At 38.1% G+C, this 21,750-nt stretch overlaps 1 protein-coding gene across 1 annotated transcript in view; it reads left to right on the top strand.

Moving 5' to 3' along the window:
- COL24A1 (collagen type XXIV alpha 1 chain) overlaps nt 1-21,750 on the top strand; it is a 150,840-nt gene that overhangs the window by 26,750 nt on the left and 102,340 nt on the right. The window contains exons 7-14 of the mRNA XM_062003927.1: nt 117-170; nt 7,362-7,406; nt 8,761-8,814; nt 10,011-10,055; nt 12,118-12,171; nt 12,854-12,898; nt 17,544-17,597; nt 20,086-20,130. Of these exons, the coding sequence (XP_061859911.1) occupies nt 117-170; nt 7,362-7,406; nt 8,761-8,814; nt 10,011-10,055; nt 12,118-12,171; nt 12,854-12,898; nt 17,544-17,597; nt 20,086-20,130 (396 nt within the window). The remainder of the gene's footprint in view (nt 1-116; nt 171-7,361; nt 7,407-8,760; nt 8,815-10,010; nt 10,056-12,117; nt 12,172-12,853; nt 12,899-17,543; nt 17,598-20,085; nt 20,131-21,750) is intronic.

Genomic DNA, 21,750 nt, shown 5'->3' with positions numbered 1-21,750 from the left:
GCTGCTTCTTCATAACAAACGTCCAAGATTGCAGGGAAGATATGAAGTTCTACGTGTTTATAGGTTTATCTCATGTTCCAGGGAGATGTAATGATCGTAGATGTTTTGTTGTACAGGGAGATCCAGGTCCTATAGGCTTTCCAGGACCACCTGGGATCAAAGGCCAGAAGGTAAGATTCTTTTTGTATTTTCATGTTATCCTCCCAAGGCTCAAATCAGTGGCCATTAGCTCGATGTCTGGTGGTCATATGGCCACAGAAAGGCTTAGGCACACTGTTGGTAATGTGACTGTCTACTGTGTTAGGCTCCAGGGCCAACAGCATAAAAGCTTCCCTTGCAACTAAATTGTGTGAGATCATTGCAAGAGAATGGAAATCACAGCATAGATTGATGTTCTTCATGGCGTGCTCCTGCTCAAACAGAATAGGTGCTAGAAAAGATAGGCTTGCCTGTGAGATAGAGCCATTTAAAAATCAATTATATTAAATTTTAGGTAATAGTTTTCTCATTTCTTTTTCTATATTGTGTATTTGATAGTAGAGAAAAAGCTCCAGGGGATCATGTGCTCAGTATTTCTGTGTGGAATTATTTGCTTTTTTTCCAAATGTGTGCTGGAATTGGTAAAATAGAGCTCAGGTGGAGTAAGTTCCAATTTTAGATGCCACATAATGTGATTTTGCTTTTTAACATGAGAAGTATCAGGTGTCGTATGCTGTGTGTATCCAAATATGGTAGTCCTATGTATACGGGAAATCATAAGGCAGACGGGTAGTTTTGGGAAGAGAACATGAAGGAGATCAATAGAAGAAATGTGACAACCCTAAGAAAATAAGCACATGAAACTGAGGGACTCAATATAGATAGGTTTTGTGGAGGAAGAATCACAGAATCATTACAGTTGACGACTGAGTCAAAGAAGGCATTAAGTACCTCAGCCTTTTCCTCATCCTTGTTCACCAAGCTTCCCCCTTCATCCATTAAAGGGTGAAGATTCCCTTTAGTCCTCCTTTGGTTTCTGATATACTTACAGAATGTTTTCTGTCTTTTACAGCAGTGGCCAGCTTAAGTTCTAGTTGAGTCTTAGCCCTTCTAATTTTTTTCCCTACATGACCTCACCACATCCTTGTAGTTTTCTTGGTCTGCCCAACCTTTCTTCCAAAGATCATAAGTTCTCTTTTTCTTCCTGAGCTTCAATAGAAGCTCTCTGTTCAACCAGGGTGGTCTTCTGCCCTGCTGGCTCATCTTCTTGCACATGGGGACAGCTTGATCCTGCACCTTTAAGATTTCCTTCTTGAAAATGTATAGTTTTGCATCAAAAAGAGTATTTTTTTGTTTTAAAGCTTTTTAGATGGGAAGCAGCTGTCACTCATTCTGGATTGAGACTGACATTGAGGGGCAAGAAAATTAAAGTCTTATGTCCATCTTGCTTTCTTCTTGCCCCAAGAATTTACTCCTTATCTGACAGTTAGAGACTCTGTGGATCACTGGGAATTGTACTCTCCTTCCATGTTGAACACATCAGACACTTATTAGAACCATGTTTAAGGTAATTTTTGCCTTACTCAAATTTAAGAATACCAGCTGTTGAACAGCACTACACCTGTAAATAATTAAAAGTATTTCATTCTGATTTTTTTTTTAATGACAAGCCCACAATTTCTTGTATTTTAAATAACCCATTTTTAGTTTCTGCTTTTCAATATACATGGATAGGTAAACATGCTGTTAGCTTGTGGTGGCCTCAGAAATTATTTTCAAAAGAATGTGAACAAAGTAGTTGTTAAGTAAATCATCTGCAAGAAAAAAATGCAGAAAATCAAAGTGCTTCCACTTTTGTTTTGTATCCCAGTACTACTGGAAAACTACTATAACACTGAATAAATGATGTGTTTCTGGAATTCTTTCTCACCCAGGTAAAACATCTGATGAACAATTCCTACATATGAATCAATACTGTCCCAAATTCAATTTGATTTTGATAGTTGTCTTGTGTTAACTAAATAGTTTCTAAACAGTGAGATATTTGATAGTGAATAAAAACTCTATTGATTCTTCCAGATTTTTTTAACACTTTGATACCAATCTACATTAATTTTGTGGCAACGGGTTTTGGCACAGTTGCTTTTTGTCAGTGTTTTCCTGGAAGACCTAGAAATTTGAGGTTTTTTCTGTATGGAATTCATCATCCATTTCCCAGAAGTGAAGTGGAAGGTATGCTGCAATGTCTGCTGCTCTCCACTGAGCGTGGTCACCACACTTCAGGGTGGCTGGGGAGGAAGCTGCGTTTAACATCTTTTCTAATCAGAATTTGCCTGATTTTGAACTTCCCATGCAATAATACTCAGTGCTTACACAAAAGCATGTGGAAGTTTGAGGCAAGTGTGTGTATTATTTTCACTTTTTTTGACAGGAATGATTTTAAGAAGCCACAGTCCATGTGGTTTTGGCTGTATTATTCTGAATATCTGAGATCATGTTAGGAGGTTCATTTTGCCCCTTTAAAAAAAGATTTTGAAGCCCTCGGTGCAATATCAGAGTATCTGTAAACTAATGTCAGATTAGAATAATAAAATTGTGTGTTTCTTTTCATAAAGCTGAGAATGTACAAAGGTTTTTGGTAAGACAGTAGAGCAAATGTATGTTAATAATCAACACTCTGGGAACAGACTATTGTGATTGACTGTATTTTTCATTACATGCCATGTGTCGGAGTATGTGCCTTTGTGGTTTCATATGAAGTATGACCTCTTTCTCATGCATATAACACACTATAAAAAGGCAAGTTCTGCTCTGAGTAGGGATCCAGATTTGCTCTGGTGTGAGAACAGAATATAGTTTATGAAGTGTTTTGAGGGCTTTTTCTTTCAGATATCTTTTGAAGCAGAGAAGCAATGGCAGGAGACAAGGGTTAGTTTGAGGAGAGCGCTGTTTCCAGAGCAGCTGTATGATCTCATATCTGGAGCTGTCTTGAAATCAGTACTCAAAACTTTCCTTATATCAGTCCAGAGACCTCACAGAGTGGAAGCCCCCTCCTCCCTTTCACCAAAAAGGGCTTACTTCACTGTACAGACAGGCAAGTATTTGCCTCTGCTAGCCAGAGTACGGAGGGGTCAAAGGATACTGTCAGCCAAAGGATAGAACTCCTGGGCATTAACTTGCCTGGGATCATGCCAGTACATTAGAATGACTACAGTGATTGTGTGGTTGCAGATAGTTTACACTGACATTGTAAAAGATATTTAAAAAGATTTGCTATGATATTTGGGCTAACTTTACTCCCTGTCTATATATGTGTGTAACAGAAATCACAGGAAGATGGATCTATAAAATCCTGACAGAATTCACATATTAAAGTATAATGTAGTAAGACACATTAAGGGATAAAACTTGATTACAACCTGACAAGGGCTCCATATTTCCTTTTTTCTTTACTTCTGCATCCTGTAAAGGGTAAAGCCAGATGGATACATTTCAAAGCAGTACCTGTGGTGGTCAACATTATACTTCCAAGTGTCTCCTACTGCTTCTCCTAGAGAGTGTAATCTTCCTTGAACAGGAGGAAACTGAACTCTGTGAGAGAAATTCCTCAACTAAATCAAGTGGAGAAAAGGTCCATCTTCTCTATTTACATCGAGTTTTCTTAAGGGATATTTGCATTCCTCATTCAGACTAAGAGATACTGAGTGAAATCTTAGTAAATGAACATTAGCAAACAAGGTAGAATGGAGCTATGAATTAAAATTAAAGAAACCAAACTATTTTCTGATGAAGTTTTTCAGAATTGATGTTATGTGGTGGCAACATGGAAATGATAACCAAGCATTAACAAAGGCTTATCTGACAGCTCCTTGAAATCCATTTATATGCTACACTTGCCTCATGCCCAGAAAAAAAAACAATCCAGTACTTTTCAAAGGCTAGGTATAACATTTCACCTTCTGATTTTGAGAGATTCTAGAAGCTTCTTGGCTCTCTAGCAAAGTTGCTGGTGTAGTGCCCAGATGTATTTTAATAACAAATGGATAGCAAGTCTAATAAAACACAATGGGCACCAGAAAGATGGAAAGACTTGGCTTTAACAGTCCTTGCTGTTATGATTTAATGTCTACATTTTGCTATGTACAGACTTCTCTCAGCCTGTGTCCCACTGTGCTAAGCATATGGTAGAGGTCAGACACTTAAGCTTGCTATGAAGTCTTTTCTGAGTCGTATTAGCTGGTGGTAAAGATTTTTCTCTCTCGCAGACCAAAGTATTTCTTGCAACTTCTGAGTTTTTGTATCTTTTTCTATATTGTTGTAGTTTTAAGCTTCAAACCCTTCTCTTCCATATTGAGCCTTTAAATCAGAGCACTAATCTTCATTAGTAATTGGGAGCTATTTGATCTTGCTAACCAGTGCACGTGGACTTGTATTTGTCTTGTTTACTTTCCTCTTAGCTCAGAGTAAGCTGCATCTTATTTATATGGGTATGCCCAAGAATATGAACTCAAACTAATGAAAAATATTAATTGTAAGAGGATTAACTAAGTCACAGGAAAGAAAACCCCTATATGAAACTATCTCTTTGGAATGACATTCATTTTAGCATGGTTTAGCTTCACTCCCAACCAAAATTGAGTGAGTTAGCATTAACTAAGGCCATATTAACTCTGAATGAGAATATAGGCATAAGATTTTAAAATATGAGTTCAGAGCCGTCTTCCTCTGGCAAAAGTAAGGTGCTGTTGTGTAGAAACATGCATACCAGTAATCAGTCCCCTTTCATCTCAGTTCCTGTGAGTGCTTTCTTTTGAGACTATCTATGCAGATATTAATCACCTAAACAGACCTGCTTGTAACTAAATTGTGATAAACTTCTCTTTAACTGTTTCTATGTAGAGCAGCATTGGCTTTCCTTTTCTCCTTGAACAGAAATAATAAGCTACTGAGAGATCTCTTCTAGAAACACATACTTTAGTTGATCATTTAATCATAGAGAGAGGATAAAATTCCGAAATGGATATAACTCATGAAATACAGAGTGGGCTGTGACTGTAAAAACAACTATGCAGCTTTCTGAGGCATGTTTTGAAAGGTAAAGATGAGTGTGTGGCTTATGTTGGCATCCTGAGTTTTGTGTTAGCAATTCAATTCTTAAAAATTGGTTTAGGAATGCATTAATATAGTAAATGAGGGTATGTCATATGAGCTGTGCCTTATGATGAAAGGCTGAGGGAGATGGTGCTCTTTAGCTTGCAGAAGAGGAGATTGAGAGGTGGCCTCAATGTTTACAAATACATAAAGGGCAGGTGTCAGGAGGATGGAGCCAGGCTGTTCTCAGTGATGTCCAATGATAGGACAAGGGGCAATGGTTATAATCCGGAACATAAGAGGTTCCAAGGAAACACAAGAAAGAATTTCTTCACTGTGAGGGTGAGGGACCACTGGAAGGGGCTGCCCAGATGGGTTGTTGAGCCTCCTTATCTGGAGACATTGAAAACCCATCTGGATGAGTTCCTGTGTGACGTACTCTAGGTGATCCTGCTCAGGCAGGGGTGTTGGACTGGATAATCTTTCAAGGTCCCTTCCAGCCCTTGAGATTCTGTGAGATTGCATCTGGAATATTGTGTCCAGTTCTGGGCCCCTCAGTTCAAGAAGGACAGGGAGCTGCTGGAGAGAGTTCAGCACAGGGCCACAAAGATGATGAAGGGAGTGGAGCATCTCTCTTATGATGAAAGGCTGAGGGAGCTGGGGCTCTTTAGCTTGGATAAGACTGCGAGGTGACCTCGTTAATGTTTACAAATATGTAAAGGGCAGGTGTCAGGAGAATGGAGCCAGGCTCTTCTCGGTGATGTCCAATGATAGAACAAGGGGCAATGGGTACAAGCTGGAGCATGAAAGGTTTCAAAGAAACACAAGGAAATTTTCTGTGAATTGGTTTGTCCAAGATCAACTCCTGGCTACCTGTGATACAGCTTTTTTTTTTTTCCCCCAACAGCAGTGCAGAGCTGCTTCTTTAGGTATAAGATAGCATAAATAAGTCATTTAGACTTAAGCTACAGCAGAGGATTGAAAGCAGAATACATGATAATTTTGCAAACTGGCAATGCCCTCTGTGTGATTAGCAAAATTAAAGGACACACCTGCTCTGTTGGGTTTTGAGAAAATGAAGCCTTTGGGTTTCTTAATGAGTACATGTCTGTTGGATCAAGATTCCTCAAGCAAGCCTATAATAACAAACTCCCAAATGTCGAAGGCTTACAGATGTCACTCTTATCTAAAATTATGAACAAGCAAAATCATGCTGCCTCTTAATTTGATATATCATAATAAAATTAATGTTGTGCAGAAATACTCTTGTCATGCAGAAGTTTATCCAAAACTTTGGGATACCCGATCTGCTGAAATCAGTTGCAGAATTCCTTGTTATTACAGTGGGCCTCAAGTCTCTGCGAACTAATGAGTATCATCATGCTGCAAGGCAGCCAGATGTTTGACAACAGCCAAGACACTCTTGCTGCTCAGTCAGTGTATTTGAGGCCAATTTTATGATAGATTTTTATCCAGAATAAGGACTGTTCTGGCCTTTCCCTTTCAAGCTGCAGCTTGTGGAACTTGCATATTCCCAGTACCTCTTGCAACGGATGTGGAAAGCAGACACTTGGCTTCTGCATCAATCATGCAACCGTTACAGCCTTCCTCTTAGGCCACCTTGTCTGAGTATGTTTAGTACAGTTTAAAGACATCCAAGAAGAAGGTTTCCCCTTTCATGTGTATTGATGCAGATGGTAGATTCCTGCTTGATTTTTTTCTTCTTTCTTTTTTCTTTTAGAGCTAAAATAGGCATGAAATAGTCAATGCACAGGGAGTAAAGTTTGAAGCTTCACGGTTCCAGCACCCCAGGGAAGATTTCTGGGATGAGGAACAGGCTACTCTCCCTACTAATATCAATTCTGTAGTATAAGTATTTGTTCTAGGTTAAAAGATATACGAAGGAAGATCTGTCTTAAAGGCATCCTGGAATAGTCTGGGATAATCTTCTATCTATATCAGTTCTCTGAAGTGCCTTGTTTAGAAAGGTCATTGTGACAAGCACTTGGAATGGGGAAATGCACTGCACTGCATCCAGTTTCAGCAATAAATGATGACAAGATCCCGTATGCTTATTTGTTTAAAAGAATATTAGTCTGTATTAAACTGTCTTTAAGCATGCTGATATCTTGAAATTGTCTAAATGCCATGAAGATTTCTTATTCCTTTTCTCTAACTCAATTGCTAAATGTAAACCACACCCCTTTTCTTGATAGAGAGATTGGACTAGGAAAAAAAGGTCCATTCTGTGTGTTAAACTGTATTTATTGCACCTCTTTCTCTATGTGCAGGGTCTTAAGGGTTATCTGGGACTGCGAGGGCCACGAGGTGAGCAGGTAAGCGATGAAAGCACAGTACAATATACAGGTGAACAATTGAGGATAGAAGCATGCATAATCCAATGTAAGTGTTCAATATTAGCAATCAGTCACTATTACTGACTGCTTAAGGAAATACTTCATAGTTGTTGACCAAGAATTCAGATTATTTCGAGGTAAATGGTCTAAATAAAATGGAAAAGACCAGCTTGTTTTTCTTCAGTTACCACACTGGCTTAGCAGAGGTTGGTGTAAAATTCTGGCTATGGCAAAGTAAATGGAAGCAGGAGTCTCCATTTGGATGACACTGAAAGGGAAATGGTGATGATAACAGTTGGTAGACTCAGAGATAACTGATGAATGTCATTCATAACTTGGAATGAGTTTTACACATAAATCTTAACTGGTTAAGTGTTGTTAGGTCCACAGACATTTTTCTGTGATGACTATATCAGAATATCAGTCTGGAAAGGAATCATTACTGGTTAAAAGCAGGTGACAGAATTCTCAATGGCAGCTCCTTTAAATAAAAAACACTGCAAACCTTTTTTACATTGCACTTCTGAGTTCTGCTACCTAAGGCTACTGTTTCACCATGAATCAGATGTGAACAGCCCAGAGAGGAAGTCCTGATCTGTTGCTGTGGTAACACTGACATGTGGAAGTGGGTGGAAGGTTCAGCCTGGGACAGTGTCCAATTTATGGACTTGGCTTGTTTAAAATAAAATTAACTGAAGGGAGATAAGTGGAGCTTCCCATGTCTCGGTGATGGGCCCACAACATTTGGCTCCATTTCAGAAGGGGACATTTCTCTGGAAATAGTGTCAGATGTGCTGATGTCAAGTAGTAAAACAACAACAAAATATATTTGATTAGGAGGATAAGATATTTTTATACTTTCATGACTTATCCAGTGCTATGTTGACCTGATTCTGGAGAAACAAAAATATTTATAGGAATCCTAAATGAAACACTTTTGTTCAAATACAGCTAAGACCAATGCAGTTGCTTCATTAAAAGGACTTGTCTCCTATAGTCCTCCTCAATTACTTTTTATAAATAGCACCCACAATTTTCTTATGGAAATAAGGAATTTTGTGTTTCATAAAATCTTAGACTACGGTTTTTGTAGTGCTTTTTAAAGGATATATAACTGAAATCAATGGAGTTTAAGTACAGTGAGTAAATTTCAGGGTGTTGCTGTGAAGCTTCCTCAAAAAGCAATTTTTCCGTGAGCTTAAGCTGTTTCATGTGACTGTGTGTTAAAAGATAAATGATAAAACAACCTGATATTGAACTGGTTTGTTGTTTTTTTCCTCTTTTTTTTTTTTTCCTCCTGTTTTTCTTTTTCCCTACTTCTTTTTCTACTCAGGGAATTCCAGGAATGGCTGGCACTATTGGGGCAGTTGGTTACCCTGGCAGGCAGGTGCAGTAACTATACTAATGTCATTGCCGTTTCGGGTGTTCTCTCATTTGTCCTTTTCAAATGTACCACATCGAACTCTTTTGGAACTACTAATAGTATAAATGTATTTGTTTACCTCCAGTCCTTTATCCTTGAAATCAATCTCTTACACATAGTGCCCCTTAGATAATGTTGAGTCTCGTGGCTTTTAAACTTGGATGTTAGATGCAGTAGTGCTGTACCTTTCTGGAATACATCAATGACATGACCAAAGTACTGAATATCTGCGTAGTTCACACTTCATAAGCCTCTTGTGGTTCTACATGTTTTATATTCTTCATATTTCAAGTCCAGAAGCAACAGGAAACCGCCTGTTTTAGCATTGTACCTCCTGATTTCCACTAATGTATTTACTTCACTGCTGAAATTATTTCTTCAGACATTTAGGGAAACAGAACATGAAAAGATCTTTTCCTCATTTAGATATCTGAGAAGGAAAGAGAATAAAACCAGAAAGTAGCTTTCTATTAAACACAAGGATTTATACAAATACTGATTTTAACTTTTAGTTTACATGTTAGTGAACACATACCTCAGCCCAGTAATACAAATAAAACATAAAGTAGAAATGTTCATTATTTTCTGTATATAAAGGTATATGAGCCAAAATCAGCAATTGACTTTGTGGTTTTGTGTCTGCCTAAAGGGGAATTTGACTAATACGTCTGTGTTTTATTGGGTAGGTTTGTAATGGCTATATATTTAAACTTTCCATTACAATATTTTATATAGCAAAGTATGGTAATGTGTTTGTGTGAAATATATAAAATGTTTAGAGCATTTGGACTACACATGCTATAGTGACATTAGCTTGAAAATAACTGGAAAACATCTCTAAATATAATAGGCTATGAAATATCTTGTGAAATTATGTCACTGTAATGCCAGATCACTGAGTCTGGAAAAAAAGTTTTCCTTTCAGAATAAATAGTTTTAATGTAAAGGACATTTCAGTCATTGTCTAAGTTTCAGCTGTGAAGTAATGGGAGATCTTTCTGACCATGGTCCCAGGGGTCTGCTTGATGGCACCCTCTTCAATCCTATTAATTTTTAGAATGTATTGCCAGTTTACAGTTAACAAATGCTGTTACAGTTCTTTTAAATAGAGCACATCTCTTTGTTTAAAATGAAGTACAACTCATGTCTTTTTGTAATAGGGCTTAGTTGGACCAGAAGGTAACCCAGGTCCTAAAGGTGTAAGAGTAAGTAAGCATTTTAACCATTTTGGCATGCATGTCTATTTTTACCCATATAATACATAAGAAAGGGACTGATGAATTTCATGTAGCTCTACTGGTTGTGTCCCTGCTAAACCACTCTGTCTTTACAGAACTCACAAATGAGCAAACACAGTGTTTCTGTCAAAATAGATGTCGGGATTTTATTATTTGTTTTACCGTGGTGAGCAGCATAGACCATTCTTCCACTGCTGCCCTTCCTCTCACTTGGAATGCACACAGGCAAGAGAAGCAATACTGAACGTGGGTGTGGGAGAGCTGGGACTGAAGAGGAGCGGATGTTTCCTGCCTGAAGCATTATTTCCATAATGGTAGCTGTCAAGAAAGGAGGCGTATCTGGCATTGGCAACGTGCAACAGCTACAGGACTTGATAAAAGGAAAACTCTGTTGTCCCGTAAAATCCATATAACTCATCTTGAGATTTTAGAATCGTTCAGTTGTAGTCCTGTAGGTCCTAGCAGCAAAGGCTCTTCTGCTGATTCAAAGCTTGCTTTTGATTGTTGTTGGAGGATAAAATATGTTGGCTTTTTTTCAGTTAGTTTGTCTCATGGTTTTGGGTCTTTTTAATAGGCACACGTGCATGCCTGCACGTGCTTGTGTGCTCATTTTTTCAGATTGGCTCTATGACCAGGCAGTAGACATGGGTTTCCAGAAACTTGAGTTTTACTAGTTGCACCTAGGATTTGAAAGGACCCTTTTGCTAAGTCTTTTCAGGCCCTCAGCTAATGTTGTACAAGTTGCTGAGCAGCGTGCTGAGTTCTCAAGTATTTATTAAAAGAATCCTATTGTGTTGCTAGATTTGGGTTTCTCCTGTTTATTTTTTAAATGTAGTTACTAAAAGCCTCTAACTGCAGCAACTTCTTTAAATGTGTCTGTTTTTTGAGGAGATTTTTTTTGTGTGTCAGTTTTCATTACAGTGATGGGAAAACTTAGTTTGTCAGGATCAAGTGCCAACAGATATTGCACCCTCAGGGGTTGTATCTTTTACATTTCTTCAGTTTATTTTTGCTTACGTTCTCAAGCTGTTTTGTTTCATTCTCCTCTCAACTAATCATATATGAAGTGAACCAAGTCACTTCCTGAAAAGTTTACACAAAGATAAAAATGGCCAAGGTGTGAATAATTTTAGGGAAAAACATTTGTCAGGTCTTAAGGCTAAGTCCTGTATATGGGTTCTATAAGCAACTTTCAATAAAAATGATGATGTAACCCTGTTGAGACATACTACTGTGCCATGGAGGTGTAAAGTGGCATGATATGAAGTATATTTAGAGCTATAAGTTTAGAACATTCCTGCAATCAAACTATACTCTGCTTCTCAGCTGTTTAACAAAACCACAGGGGAAAAAAAAAGAAGTGCCGTTGTTTCACTTGGTCTTATTAGGGCTGAATGATGAGATGTGCACTGTCTTTCATCAAAAAAAAAACAAAACAAAAAAACCCCAAAAACCAAGGGAACTCAAACCCTCCAGATGATTAGGATTGGATGACTGGAGAAAGAGATGACTAATGGCTCTGTTCCAGTTTGAGTTTTAATCTGATAGTGTACAATCCATCAATACTACTAATTTTATAAACGGTATCATTATTTCTGCTGAGTCAACACCATTTTTCTGTGTCCTTACAATGGATTATATGAGAAGACCTATTTCTGATTTTCTGATGGGAAAGTGAGAGAGAAATGAACTGTGAATGAACATTAAGAAAAACATTCTGCTTATGACAAGGTAAACTGGCTAGGACTCTTGTGTTTCATGTTCACAGTGATATTAAAGATAATGTCTGTTCTGATTATTTCATGAGTAAAGTTAACTTCAGCAGCTCAATAAACAAGGTCTCTGATGCAACCTTGTCTTGTGGGAACACTTTCTTAGTACTTTCTATCAATTGATTCTGTACCCTTATAGTAGGAAATTGCTGTTGTTTGGAGAGTTAAACCTTGTCAAATTTACTGGCCTGTACTGAGAGACAAGCAGTGTTAGTTTGAAGCAACTTTCTAACCAAGAATTGTTCTTTCGATTTTAGGGTTTCATTGGACCTCCAGGTGTAGCAGGGCAGCCAGGACCTGAAGGAGAAAGGGTAGGATTAATGGAATGTTAATGAAGTATTGTCATTTGAGTTGTAGTGCAATATATGTTAGAATGGGGGAAAATGTAACAGATATAACAATTCCAATCTTTGTCTAAAAGCAAAACTGATGTGGAGGAAATTTAAACAAGTAGGTTGTATCTAATTAGTGTAATCAGTGAAATGCACTGGTGCTAAAGCTGAAAGGGGAACAGCTGCAAGTTATTATATTAATCTAGAGTTGCAAGGATTAGGGGTACTTTTTTCTTACCACCAAGGTCCCTAATGAGTATTTTTATCAATTCCATTGTGTTCAATCAATAATTAATATTTGTCAGCTGTCAGATGATGTTTGAAATGAAACTAGTCATGGAAACCTGAATCTTGTCTCTCTGTTTGAGCTTTTTCTTGCTTCTCTTGAGCACAAAGGATGTCTGGCCACATAGTTTGATGGAGGCAGGATATGTCCCTACTTCATAGTTGTTCTCATATGGCCACAGTAAAGACAGGCAAAGTTTGTGTTTGCCCTCCTGTTAAAGCATGTTATATGTATGATTCTTTACTGAAAACCTTTTTTTTTACTGCATGGTGGTGCTTCTCACACTGTCCTTTCCAATCAAAGGCATGTTTAATTACTTGAATTTAAGCTACTAAAGAAAGAAAACCTATTTATGGTGCATTATTTCTTTCTCAGGGCATCCCAGGCTTTCGTGGAAAAAAGGGTCCTAAAGGGAGACAGGTACAGCTTCTAACACTTGTTACAATTTCCACTGTCAATGCAGCTGTAATTCACTCTGTAATTTTAATCAGAGAAAATATGTCAGTTTTAATTTTTTCATAGATTATTTTCATAGATTAGCAAAGTACTGCAAATATTGTGCAGGTTGTAACTACAAGATGTTTTGAAGGAATGAAGACCTGAAAACGTGATAAGCCTTGTGGGTGGTTACTGATATCAGCTACCTGGGGTTTAAAAAATGACAGAAACAAGTAAATATATTCTGTAAACTTACTGTTAGCACAAGGCACAGATATGACACAAGTTCCCAAAGTCTGATTTTGGTGTTGGTTTGAATGCAAATCAGCTGCTTCTAATGTCTAGTATTTCTGGACTATGATAAATTAAAGCTGTCCTCTACTTAACATACATTTCTGAGCTGAGAATAAACACAAATCTGCCAAGTATACATTATCAAGATTTACATATTTCCTGTGGTATATCTTTGATGCCAAGTGTTTTGTTTTCTGCTGCAACATTATTATTTTAGGCCTTTGAAGCTATCCAGGAGTTTCCAATTTTAACTCACTTGTGGTTTGAGATTGAAACTATGATACTATTCCACGCTTGTGCACTCGGCTTCGCTCAGCAGTTCAGAGGATTTTAATCTAGCATGTTGAACAAGTTTGTTCAGCAGTTGTGTGATTACCATTGTTTGGCCCTTGATATACGCTGTGAAAGTTGTGGAGGATTCTGTTTAATTATGTTTTGTTTTCCGTGTGATCTAACACCAGCTAAAAAAGCACAAGCCTTTAATAGAGTTCCTTTTGATGTAAAGAGAGAAAGAGAAAGGTGTTAAGTTGGTACACTGCTCTTTCTGTAGCTGCTATCAAGTTGTTAAGTTATAAAATCAATCTGATTTTTAATTATTCAGCTAGCAGGACAGAGTGGTTTTGTTGACCATATTTTAATTTGCATATAATTTGCATCATAAGCAACTTTGTGCATCTGAGTGCTGGGCAAAAAGGGGTCAGGCCATCAATACCTCACAGTACTTGTCAGTGTGTTGTTCTGATGACTCACATGCAGCATTTAAGGTTAGAACCTGGATAGAAAGCAAAGGCTTGTGTTCAAAGTGGAAAAAGCAGATGACAGCAGGGTATTCTGAAAACATATTTGACATTATAATCTTGTTCTCAGTGGCAGATTTCACGGAAGCTTCTGATTGCCAGTGTAGCTGTTGCAGTCTTTAACAGCTGCTGTTGTGCATGCTGTGATAAGCACTTATTTTTATTTACAATAAGAGCACAATTTCTGTTAGTGCCAGGCTATGCTCTGATAAGGACTTACATAAATCAATTCAGAGACGTTTCACATTAGGTGACAGAGCACTAACAGCTCCTCTGTCAATGTCTGTGGCTGCCTTCATTCAGTCCTGATTCCTCTGTAATGCTCTCATTTCCTCCATCCCAAGGTTCATTCCAAATCCTTTCTATGATCTTTAAAGTACTTTATTTAACTAAAGGCTACTAATACAAGGACCAAATCAGGAGAGGAATCACATGGGAACCTGGCTTGAAATGCTTTGCTGGATCACAAGCTTAGAGAACGTCTGTTATTTTATCCCCAGATAGTGATAACTCTGACGTTTTTCAACCTCATGTCCCAGAGTTAACAATGCAGGTGCTTTGGGGTAGGGCACTGTCACTAAAGGGCATTTGCATGGGAATTGCATAGTGCCTGAAGTCAAGCTCCTCAGCTTGTGTTCTAGGATTTATTTCTTTGGACAAAGTTTCTGTCAATAATAATAATAGTTGGGGGGAAAAAAATATATCTGACTGGCATAGATCCTTTTAAAAGAAATCCCAAATATGACCTCATTTTTGAAAAGTCATATTAACAGGGGCAGGGAACTTCTGGAGAGAGTCCAGTGCAGGGCCACCAAGATGATCAAGGGCCTGGAACATCTCTCTTATCAGGAAAGAAAGAGAAAGCTGTGGCTGTTTAGCCTGAAGAAGACTGAGAGAAGACCTTATCAACACTTATAAATACTTAAAAGGTGGATGTCAAGAGAATGAGGCGAGTCTTTTTTTCAAGAGGATGGGACACTTTTTTTCTTGTGCACAGTGACAGGACAAGGGGTAATTGTCACAAGCTGGAACACGGGAAGTTTCACTTGAACTTGAGAAAAAGCTTCTTTCTTTTTGAGGGGAGTGGAGTCCTGGCACAGACTGTCCAGGCAGATTCTGGAGTCATCTTCTCTGGAAGTTTTCAAAGCCTACATGGATGTGTTCTTGTGCAGCCTGATTGAGGTGAACCTGCTGTAGCAGTGGCTAGACTAGATAATCTCTAGGTATCCCTTCCAGCAGCTGCTGTTTTGTGTGTTATGACAATTCTATGTCTTCCAACATCTACTAATGGTAGACAGTACAACCAATATACCATGCTATTAAGGAAATGGGAGTAAATCTTTGTCTACATCCTGTCACTGGTAGCTTATAACAACATTTACACTGTTTTAGCCAATAGCCATTTTGCATGTGTGAAATTTTACTATAAGTTTTCAGAGTTGCACAAAAATTTGACCAATGATGTACAGATTGAGCCAATTAAATCTGCTTTATTGACCTTTAGGCTATGAATTTCTACTGTTTAAATAAGACAATAATGGCATAATGACCTGTACTGTCGGATCTTAGAATTATGGCTGTAGATTCTTATTTGTGAGTTCCACGATCAGATCCTGAATAAAAAATTCATTGGCATGAGAGGTGTTCCTATCTTTTGCTTTCCTGAAGTTGCAGGAAAAACTGTAACAAAAATCAAGTCAAGAGATGGTACAAGGAGCATTAAATATGTCTTGGATTATTTCACAGTATTATGTGTGATGATGGGAATCAAGATCCTATTCAGTTGTTTCAACATATTGTATTGGCCATGTGCATGTGGCATGTATATACACACATACACAAAAAGTTGCCTTCATTTTTATAGAATGTTGATGTAAGTTATTACTAAAGCCAAATATGACTTAAGCAATGCTTAAACTATTTTAATGTATGATAGGATTTTTCCACCTCCTCGCCACAGTTTTGTATTGCCTTCCTGACTGCTGTTCATGTAATATTGTTTGATGATACATATCTCCCATTTAATTTCCTTAAGGAAAGACATACTTAGTCCTGAGCTGGACAGCTATGTGGATGTCCTCCAAACAAAGTAGATTAAAAAGGCCAAATTAATTGTAGCTTTGACCTGTAGCAGGTTTGAACACACTCTTACAGAGGTGAAAGGTTAATGCCTTAAAGTACTGTTCCTGATAAACAGGGGAGGAGTAAAATGACTTTGAAACATTGAAAAGACAGAGAAGAGTCTTTAATTTAAAAACTGCTGTAAGGATGGAATTTGCTCCTTTTCCTCACAGAGCTGGACTAGTAATGTTCTGGTGCTTTGAAGCTAATTTCTTGAGGTGAATGAATCTCTCAGTTATCTCAGTATTCTAGTCCTGTCTGAGATTTTTCAGTTTCAGAAAAAGTCTCTTTGCTGTGAGTGCTTCAACTTTGTATTTTTTTCCAGGTAGGATTCCTTTCCAGCTTGGTACTTTGTAGATTTTGTGATAAACTCTTCTTTGGACATTACAATGTAATTAAAAAGGATGCTGACTTCTCTGTAGATCTGTGCTCCATCCTTTTTCCTAATTTTATACAATGATAGGAATCATGAAAATATCACGTGGTGCTGCTTTGAACTAATAGTGTGGGTTTGCTATTAGCTTCATGTGGCTCTTCCAGAGAAACAGTGAGATCCCCTTGACAATAGTATACTGATAAAAATTAGTTTTAGTAAAACTCCAAACAACTCAAGTAACCAAATCCCTTTTCCTCAGCAACTCGTGCTTCTGCTGTAGGCAGCATTAGGAAGAAGTAAAACAATCTGGAAATCCCTGATAGGAAACAAGAAAGGTTAGAGCCAATTAAATGGTGGATTTCCACTTCATCTTGCTTCTCAAGCAAGAAATGGAAATTCTGTTTCCAGTTTTGACACTTAGACTTGGCCAGTCACATTTCTTTCCTGTCCTGATAATCTAGTGTTTGAAGTAAAAATTGATAAAATGAATGAGGCTTTTCCGCATCTTGAGTTATTGTTTCGGTCTCTATATGCAAACTAAGGCCAAGTGTTCATATAGATAAAGACAGTATTGTGCCAGAAAGATTAACAATTTTTCTAATGAACATGTGTTACACTCAGTCTGCAACCATAATATTTGGGGAATGGTAAGGAATAAAAGACAGATTTTTTAGTGATTGTTGTAGGTAACAGGAAAATATTTGAAGTTAAAATACTAAATAAGAGATTGAGCAAACAATCCAAGTAATACTTGTTTAATATTGCTCTTAATGCTTTCAGTCATCTGATTTTGTCCTATGTTTACATTGTGTATAGTTAAATCTGTTTTGGTTCTGATTTTAGGTGACAAACATACACCTCTGTTCTGTTCTATTCATGTGAACTGTGCAGCTGAAACTTTCTGCTCTCTCATTCCACCCTCTCTCTCCATAAAGACATCAACAAGTGGATTCATTTTTAATACCTATAGGAATTCAGTGTTTCAACTATCTTTCATGTCTTGGATAATAAAAAACAAGCATTCTCTCTTTGGCTTTAGGGTTTTCCAGGTGACTTTGGAAATAGAGGTCCCCCTGGTCCAGATGGGAATCCTGTAAGTATGGAATGGTAAAAATTTCTAGCACTCAAATACCCTCCCAAACGGAAAGGAGAGTTTTATCTTAAAAACTATGTCTTGAAGTCCACAGGAAAATTTTTGACTGTTAGTTTTCCACAGAAATTGCTAGGATAGTACTATAATAAGTGGTGGTATAAAAAAAGAGAGAAAAGAACCAGAAAGCTGCCGAGACAACACAGTTTCCACTGCTGCATTTGCTGACTACCCTGAGAATCAGATGTCTTGCTGTCCTCATTGCATTACTGATTCATGTTTTGTCTTCAAAAAGTCTTTCATTGGCTATGACTTTGTGTTGTTTGGTTAAACCATTATTCTAAGACCACCGTAACTAAATGGGATTCTTCATGCATACCAAAAACCTGGCTGTTGGATACTTAAGCATTTGATAGCTGATTTCATCCTTTGAACTGTTGCTGAATACAGTGATGCTAGTGTGTCATTTAGTGTGTTTTAATCAGTATGATAGCACCTTGGCAGTGTGTCCAGGCTAAAATGCTCTCATGATATGGTATCCAAACTGTGTCACAATCACAGTCACTTCACTCAGTGCCCTCAAAGGAGCTGTGCTATCTTGTCGGGAAACTGGCTGCAGACTTCAAACTCAGGTTTCCTTTGATATGTGAAACTGGTGAAAGGACTTTGGGCCAGACAAGGGAACAGCAATAAGTGCTGGACAGAAGAGCAGCTGATTCGGATCTACTTTTATTGTTGGATGCTCCTTTGCAAACTGAAATCAGTTTGTGCCTAAAGGTTGTTCTAATATGGAGACCAGAGATAGCAACTGGGCAGGGATGATCTCCTTTTTGAAGGCCTGCCCTTTCCTGACACCTGTCTTAGAAATTTATTTTTGGAAAAACTGATGTTAATTTTGCTGGTGGGTTATGTTTGATGTCAACATCTTGGAACACAGGAGAAAAATTCTTTTGTGTTTCTGGTCCTGAGGCAAAGGTCCCCTTGTGGGAATGTCAGGTGATGTCAGCATGGTGCTTTTCATCTTGAAATCCCTCTGAGGGGTTGTGAGTGTCACCAGCTGCTTTGCAAATTATACAAAAAAGGTTAGTTCTTCCTTCTCTTTCTGGTACTCCTAAGTCTCTCTCTGTTCCAGATAAAGCAGATATTGTCTTTCCACACGATCTGCAGAAAACAGTACTTTAATAGAAACAAGCTCAGAAAGCCTGGATCTGAAATTACAGACTTGCACTTCACAAAGAAGCCTGTTTTAACATAAGCATTTGCAAACAAGTTCCTTCTAATCTGCCAAGACAGCTGCTGATCTTATTGCCTTCTCAGACATGCAGCAACCTCTCTCTCCTCCTCCCCCAAAACTCACCCTTCAGGGCTTGTTCAGGCATGGGGCCAGAGCTGCAGCTGCAGGGGGCTGCAATGTTAATGGGATATTTACAGAGCCTGTTTGTGAGCTGGCAGTGGAGAGCAGGGGCTGCCTGGGAAGCCTGTGGTGGCAAGAACTTGAAGGGAAGACATTTCCTCCCATGTGCTGACTTGACACTAATGACATTTGTCTCTATGCCTAATTTCTTCTGCTTAATAGTAATGCCATCCTTCATTTCCACAACACCCTCTCAGTTCTCTGAGGATATCAGTCTGCCTTGGAGGATGTTTCTACGGCATCCAACTTCCCCTGTGATTAGTTTGGAGAAGTTTGGAGAACAAGTGTAGGCACCAGAGGAGGGAGGAGAGCATGAAGGTGTTCTCTGTGCTATGCCTGGCAGCCATGTCCTGTTGGACAGCTTCAAAATGGGCTCAGATTTGATTGCATAAGAATTCCCATTCCATGTGTGTACTGATGAGCTGTGGTGAACCCTCTGTATGACATCCATAGGATAGCAGGACTAAGGTGTTGGGACAATCTGCATGGAGCATACTGACTTTGAATTTGGGCAGTGTTGTAATACTCACAGGGAAAAGAGACTTAACAACTGTTTTCTGTGATGTCTTAGCCTCTACTGACTTAAACTTGAGTGCAACAGAGAAAGTAGTAGAGTACTGTTAAATTTGTTACACCTACATAAAGTACAATTAGTGTAGTTTATATCAAGAAATAATTATTCATAAAGAGAGTGTAGCCTTGACCTGAGTCTGCAGGGGGGTTGGAATAGATGATCTCTAAAGGTCCCTTCCAACCCCTACCATTCTATGATTGTATGAATCTTAGTAAATTCTCATAGTGGCTTTTTCCCACCCCATTTTTTTCGTCTTCCCACTTTAAATATGGTAACAGATCTTATTCCTTGATAATCCAGGAATCATTTAATAATGCAAACATCTTGATGTAATTCCACAATCAGGGATTATAGTGTGTTCACTTATACAGGTATAAGCTGCCATGATTCAGGAGCTCTCTATAAGAATCCCAACTGACTTATTTTGCAGATAATTTTTCTTTATCACTGTGGTTTTTTTAAATGGTAAAATTCAGATTATCTAAAGTGTGTTTTCTTTGAAGGGAATTGTTGGTGGTGTTGGTCCTCCTGGATTCCCTGGGCTAAGAGTGAGTACACATTTATTACTTACTTTGATGTGGCTTCATTAAAGTATTTGTATTCTGTGCTTATAATAAAATTGAGAAATAACAAAAACAAATATGAGAGCACTTAAATGTAAGGAAAAACTGTTTTATTGTAAGGGTGATGGAGCCCTGGCAAAGGCTGCCCAGGGAGCATATGGAACCTCCTTCCCTGAAGGCTTCAAAACCCACCTGGACATGTTCCTGTGTGAACTGATCTAGCTGGACCTGTTTTAGCAGGAGGTTGGACTAGAAGATATCTGGAGATCCCTTTCCAACCCCTACCATTCTGTGATTCTGTAATCCAGAGATATAAACAAAACTTGGTTTTGTTATTTTTTGTCATAATTTTAATTGAAATCAAACTGCAAAACTGCTGTCATATTGCTGGTACATGGAGTACCTCTATACTTGGTTTGAATCTGTATGCTTATTTCTGATCTCATAAGTCTGGGTTTTCTATTTCAAGTAACTGAGTTCAGTAGTTTATAACCCTAAAACCAGTGTTACTTTTTGAAAAAGTGCAGTACTTTCAAACATTTTTAACATTCACAGCTCTCATTTGTTCCTGTGTGTCTACCAACTACTAAGCAGAATTAATTCCTAAAGAGAAATTATTTTATCTTGTATATAATAGGGGAAAAAAAGAGGTTTTATTATAAGGTTTTAATGCTCATTACAGAGTTGCAAGCTGTATTTCTATAAATACAGTTGCACTAGAGAATCTCTGTCACATGAATGAGTCGTACAGGAGGTGAGAAAGACTGATAGTTTCATACTGTGTAGTCTTACTCCCTTACTTAAGTAATTCATGTGTTTACTGATAGAAGATCTGGATTTGATTCTTGATATTGGCTCAGTCAAGGCTGACCTTATGTGGGAGAAAACAGTATGTTTACATTTGAATTAGGGAACCCATGCTTGTCTCCAGTGATTAGGGATTTTTTTTATATCTGGAGATCTGAAGCATTCTTAATGAATAAGTTTGTGAGTTTACTGATGGTCATTTAACTTCTCCTTTCAAGTATGTCTGTTGAGATCCATTATTACTGTATTTTTAATTAAATGTTTATGACAAAAAAAGTCTCTGTAAGTTGTTTTTGCTGCCTGATTGGGATTGTTATGGTATTGCTAGAGTGAAGACACACATGCCTGGTCAAGGAACCTCTGTGACTTCCAGCTTTTGTTATGCAAACATAACTAGATGTTTTCTTGTCAGTTGACACGTTTGATCCAGTTGAAACACTCAGGAGACTAGAGGTTCCACTCTTAAGAATTTGCTTTGAATTATAGCTTACTCTTTCTTACATGACTGTCTTTGGAATTTTATCTCAAGGACTTTACTCATTAATATTTACAAGTATCTAAATGGTGGGTGTCAGGAGGTTGGGACATCACTTTTTTTTGTTGTATACAGTGACAGGACAAGGGGTAATGAATAAAAGCTGAAACACAAGAAGTTCCACTTAAACTTAAGGAAAAACTACTCATCATGAGCCAGCAATGTGCCCTTGTGGCCAAGAAGACCAATGGCATTCTGGAATGCACCAAGAACAGTGTGGGCAGCAGGTTGAGGGTGGTTCTGCTCCCCCTCTCCTCTGCCCT

The sequence above is a fragment of the Colius striatus genome, chromosome 10 (genome assembly GCF_028858725.1).
Source record: "Colius striatus isolate bColStr4 chromosome 10, bColStr4.1.hap1, whole genome shotgun sequence".
Lineage (NCBI taxonomy): Eukaryota > Metazoa > Chordata > Aves > Coliiformes > Coliidae > Colius > Colius striatus.
Note: the sequence above shows the minus strand (reverse complement) of the source record. Positions and strands in the feature narration are given on the sequence as shown.